The 6,268-nt window shown below is 38.7% G+C and overlaps 1 protein-coding gene across 2 annotated transcripts in view; it reads left to right on the forward strand.

Annotated features, from left to right (window-relative positions):
• Positions 1-6,268, forward strand: part of LOC106884368 (sodium-dependent dopamine transporter) — a 242,943-nt gene that overhangs the window by 130,254 nt on the left and 106,421 nt on the right. For both annotated transcript variants that reach the window (XM_014935726.2, XM_052967984.1), the window contains exon 2: positions 87-390. In XM_014935726.2, the coding sequence (XP_014791212.2) occupies positions 87-390 (304 nt within the window). The remainder of the gene's footprint in view (positions 1-86; positions 391-6,268) is intronic.

The following is a 6,268-nucleotide window of genomic DNA, read 5'->3' on the forward strand; positions in this document are numbered from 1 at the left end:
TTTATTTATTTATTTATTTATTTATTTATTTGTTCGTTTCTTTATTTATGCATTTATTTATGTTTATTTCTAATCTTTTTTTTTAGAGTACAGCCAATGCCGGAATACGGATAGCTTATCTTGATGAGTCTGACCTCTGTCTAAGTGATTCCGACCAATCTCATAATGACAACGTATCCATACCTGAACCATACAGTGAAGTCATTCCAGAAGTGACATCCCCTGATTACTCAGAAAGCAGTGTTCCAATTCGATACTATAAAACAAATCCACCAAAAGATCCTGAAGGATGGCAGAATCAGATAGATTATTTCTTCTCAGTGAGTTCATTGGCGCTAAACATCAGTTCGATCCTACACTTTGCATCATGTGCTGCTAAAAATGGTGGAGGTTAGTTGAACATTTTCTATTCCTTTATTTTATTAAAGAAGTACCTTCCATCATTGTCATCATCATCATCATCGTCGTCGTCGTCGTCGTCATCATCACCATCATCATCATCATCATCATCATCATCATCGTCATCATCATCGTCATCATCGTCGTCGTTTTAACGTCTACATTGCTATGCATAAATCAAATGGAATTCACTGAGGCAGATTTTCTCCAACCAGATGCCTTTCCTTGCATCAAGCTGCTGCTGTTTCCAAGTGAGATGATATTTCTTCCTGGTCAGATATGCTTTCAGGAAAGATCTAGAAGTGAATGACACCATACAATGTCAAGGCACAGAGACACAAACACACAACACACCTGCACATACACATGTACATGCATCCCCTGCCCCACAAGCCTGTCGTATACATATATATATGTGTATGTGTGTGTGTATGTCTTTGAGTCTACGTTTATCCCCACCACCACCACCACCACTTGACAAACAGTGTTGGTGTGCTTACATTTCCCATAGCTTAGTGATTTGGCAAAAGAGCCCTACAGAATAAGTACACACACACACACACACACCATGTATATATGCATTAGGCTCCTTTCAGTTTCCATCTATTAATCTCCACTTATATGACCTTGGTCAATCCAGAGCTACAGTATGTCATTTGGCCAAGGTGTCGTGCAGTGGGACTGAACCCAAAACCATGTGATTGGAAAGCAAATTTCATAACCACATAGCCATGCCCGCACTTATCATATAAAATATAAAATATAAAATACGAACATTCATTCCAATATATTTTGGATTTTATCAGATCAAGAAAGCTCAATGGAATTTGATAATTATTTAGAAAACTAATCTTAAATTTGCAGGTGTTATTACATTAATTATATTTTGTTTGACACATGGATAATGATAAAAATTTGAATTCAGCTACAATGAAATTTTGTATTGAACTACACCCTATGAACCTGGTTATCCCTTCAGAATCAACTCGTTGTTATCTCACCCAAGTCGGTTCTGATTAAACACACATTGAATTACTAGGGGCAATGAGTGCTTTATAGATATTGTATGACTGTGTGGTGAGGCTGTTGTGAAGCTGTTTGCTTCCCAATCACAACAGGGCACTGGATGTCACCTTGGGCAAGTGTTTTCTACTATAACCCCCGACTGAGAAAAGCAAAAGCCTTTGCTGGATGGATAGGTGGATGTTGAAAGGAACCTGTCATGTGTATGTGTGTGTGTGTGCGTGCATGCGTGTGTGTGTGTGTGTGTGTGTGTATGTGCATGCATGTAAGGTGTGTGTGTGTGTGTGCATACTTGCATGAAATACATATGTATGTGTGTGTGCATATTTGCATGTATTACATGTGTGTGTACATGTAACACATGTGTATGTGAGTATGCATGCAGGTGCTTGCATGTAATACATATTTATGTATGTGTGTGTGTGTATGTGTGTGCCTGCTTGCATGTAATATATATGTTTATGTGTGCTTGCCTGTGATACATGTTTGTGTGTGTGTGCTTGTGTGTGCATGCTTGCATGTAATACTATGGTGGTGGTGGTGGTGGCGGTGGTGTTGGTGGTGGTGGTGGTAGTGGTGCTGATGATGGTCATGGAAGTGGTAACGGTAGTGATGATGATGATGATGATGATGATGATGACGGTGACTATTATAGTGATGATGATGACGATGATGATGATGATGGCGATGACTATTACAGGAATGATGATGGGGTGGTGATGGTGGTAGAAGTAGTGATGATGATGATGATCTGGTTAAGGAGCACATTTGGCATTATAACATATGCATTATACTCTGTCATAATGGGGGTACAGTGTATAAATTTGGAAACGTTAAGATTCTTTGCTCACCATTCAGTTTCTGATGTTTGTAGACTCTTGTGATGGCCACAGCAATTGGTGAAAATGGTGAAGTGTAACAGTTTATATGCTTCTTCACTGATCTTTACTTACATCCACAGAATGTAGAATTAACACTGATATTTTTCTATCCTTTTACTGATTATCTGGACTGAGTGAGAAAGAATGTGTTCTGTGAAGCTGTTATATTTGTGTTATGGGTGATTGGGATAATTTATTATTTAGCAGCAGGGCTGGGGGTTTTATGGCAACATAAAACAGTGCTCCTCTTGTGTCTAGATGACCATTTATTTTGTATTTTCATTCAGACATTGCTGGTCTACAAATGTGGTTTGTGGGCTGTCTGTGACAATACAAAGAATACTAGCATGGCTGTGTGGTTAAGAAGCTTTCTTCCAAACCATGTGGTCTTAGGTTCAGTCTCACTTCATAGCACCTTAAGAAAGCACCTTCCACTATAGTCCCAGACCAACCAAAGCTTTATGAGCAGATCTGGCAGATGGAAACTGAAAGAAGCTTGTTTTGTGTGTGTGGGTGTGTGTATGTGTGTGTGCATGTGTATGTGCATGTGTACACATGAGAGAGAGAGTGTGTGTATGTATGCATGTATATGTGCATATATGTGTGTGTGTCTTATTTGTATGTGGATGTGTGGGTGTTATTTGTGTGTATATGTATATGTGCATACATGCATGAGTATACGTGCATGTGTGTGTGTGTGTGCATGTGTGTGTTTGCATCTGCCCTTGTCTAGACATCATGTGACTGTTGCATGGGAGCATCATTGTCATACAAGAGAGGTTGCTTGTTTCCAGATTTCCACAAAAACATGTCCAGCTATGGGAAAATATTACCTTCATCGGAAGCAGGAGAAAGCTGGCCACAGGAAGGGCATTCAGCCACAGAAAATTTGCTTCAACAAATTCCATCTGATCCATGCAAGCATGGAAAAGTGAACATGACGATGACGATGATGACAATGGCGACAATGATGACAACGACGATTTCTAATTTGTTTTGACTTATTGGTATTTGTATGATGTCTATGATTAGTGTTTGTATGATGTCTTCTGGGATATGCCACAGGTGCAGGCATAGCTGTGTGGTAAGAAGCTTGCTTCCCAATCACATGGTTCCGGGTTCAGTCCCACTGCGTGTCACCCTGGGCAAGTGTTTTCTGCTATAGCCTTGGGCTGACCAAAGCCTTGTGAGTAGATCTGGTAGACAGAAACTGAAAAAAGCCTGTCATATGTATGTGTGTGTGTGTGTGTGTGTGTGTGTGTGTGTGCATGTCTTTGTGTCTGTGTTTGTCCCCCATCACCACTTGACAACCGGTGTTGGTCTGTTTATGCCCCTGTAATTTAATGATTTGGCAAAAGAGAACAATAGAGTACGTGTACTAAGCTTAAGAAATAAGTCCTGAGGTTTATTTGTTTGACTAAAACCCTTCCAGGCAGAGCTCCAGCATGGCTGTAGTCAAATAACTGAAGCAAGGAAAAGATAAAAGAAAGAATATGAACTTGAAACATAGAATCCATGTATAGAAGGTTATGTTTTAAAAACACAGTGGGAACAGAAAATGCAGGAAATATTAGAGAATTAGGCACATGTGTGGCAGTGTGGTAAGAAGCTCGCTTCCCAACCACATGGTTCTGGGTTCAATCTCACTGTGTGGCACCTTGGGCAAATGTCTTCTACTATAGCCTTGGGCCGACCAAAGCTTTGTGAGTGGATTTGGTAGACCGAAACTGAAAGAAGCCCATTGTGTGTATATATATATTTATATATACATATATGTATATGTTTATGTGTGTGTATCTTTGTGTCTGTGTTTGTCCCCCCACCATTGCATGACAACTGATATTGGTGTGTTCATGTCCCTGTATCTTAGCAGTTCGGCAAAAGGGATGATAGAATAAGTACAATGCTTACAAAGAATAAGTCCTGGAGTCAATTTCTCTGACTAAAAAACCCTTTGAGGTGGTGCTCCAGCATAGCTGCAGTCAAATGACTGAAGCAAGTAAAAGAATAAAAGAATAAATAGTACTATTAGAAAATACTTAAACCTGGCTATATGTTAAATATTGAGTTGAAAAGTATCTGGGGTAAAAACAGAATGATGGAGAACATCTGAGTTTATGAGATAAATTTCAAAGATTAAAGTCTCAGGAAATAAGCTTAAGATATTTATATTTTATTGCCAGAGATTTCTGCCAAACTTTATCAAAGCCTACCTTATATAATTAATTAAAAAGGTTGATAACAGTTATTAACTAAAACTCATTGTGTTAAACATGAATTAAAATAACATGGTAGGTGGCTGCGGATGCTAATGAATGTTTTAAAGATGATAAAATGAAGACAACTCAAACAAGTTCAAATAAATAACAAAAATTAAATAATTAAATATATAAATAAATATTGAAGTATTAATTGATTTTAATCAAGAGATATATTGTTTTTGAATAAATATTGGTTAAATAAAAAATCTGATATAAAGTAGTCTTTCAGCATTAACACAAAAATAACCATCTTAGTCGTTAATCATATGATGATAGGAAAGCTATTATTTATTTTTCTATGGACCAACTCAAAAGTATTTTCCTCTATTTCTGTTTGCCTTACACTTCGAAAATTTGATTATATGAAGTATAATTACATAATCTCATTGCATGGCCCCTTGGACAAGTGTCTTCTACTATGAGGGGGTACCCAATAGTAACTGGAAACGTTCTCTATGAGACAAGCCCATTGTAGTTCAGGCTTCTGCTGCTAGAAGTCGCTTAATGCAACCCTCAGGTATCAGTCTACCGACCACCATCATCATGTTAGGTCGTATTTTTGCGATGGCTGAAATGAAGGAACAGCATACTTCTGTGAAATTTTGTTTCCTGTTGGGAAAAACAGTGGTTGAAACGGTTGTTGTACTTCAAACAGTTTACAAGGACGCTGCCATGAGCAAAACACATGTTTACGAGTGGTTTTCATGCTTCAGGAATGGTCACTTGTCATTTGAAGACCAACTTCGTTCAGGGCAACTGTCAACAAGAGATAAGGAAACCATGATGGTCCTCTGGAGGACACTTGTCCTAAGCCACTTTGGCTATTGCTTGCAGCTATGGTCACCAACTAGTGTCAAATTAATTGCAGAATTTGAGGCAATCCAACGAAGTGACACAAACAAGATAGCCTCTATGCAGTATATAAGCTACTGGAAAAGACTCAAGAGAATAAGACTCTATTCCTTAGAGCATAGGCGAGAAAGATATGCCGTAATATACATCTGGAAGATCTTGAAGGGACTTGTCCCAAACTTTGGCATTGAGAGTTACACTAATACGAGAACACGGCGCCACTGCATAATGCGAAGGACTCCAAATTTGCCATCAAGATATAGGACAAGTTACCGCAACAGCCTGGGTATCAGGGGACCATAGCTCTTTGGTATCCTCCCAAAGGACCTGAGAGACCTGCATGGGGTGAATATAGGTATTTTCAAAACAAAACTGGATCTCTTACTGTCAAATGTCCCAGATGAACCAACTTCACAGCAGGAAGTGCACATGAAGGTAGTGGCATCAAACACCCTCATGCACCCAGTGTCAATTTCTAAAAAGAATTAGTGAAGTAAACGTATGTAGCAACACCAAATGGTAGTGCCCCAGCATGGCCACAGCTCATGAGCTGAAACTAGATCAAATGAAGTCATATATATATGTGTGTGTGTGTGTGTGTGTGTGTGTGTGTGTGTATATACATGTATATATATATGGGAGAATATACAAATAATAACAACAGACGAGGACAGGTGGTGTAAATAACAAAAGTATATATTAGTATGACGCTCGGGAATACGGAAAGTCTTTGACGTTTCGAGCTACACTCTTCAACAGAAAGAATACGGAGACAAGGAGAAAAACACAGAGAAAAAAAATTGAATAGTGTTCAGTCAACGGTCAATCATAATAATGGCCGATCATAACAAT

This window comes from Octopus bimaculoides, chromosome 1, assembly GCF_001194135.2.
Source record: "Octopus bimaculoides isolate UCB-OBI-ISO-001 chromosome 1, ASM119413v2, whole genome shotgun sequence".
Lineage (NCBI taxonomy): Eukaryota > Metazoa > Mollusca > Cephalopoda > Octopoda > Octopodidae > Octopus > Octopus bimaculoides.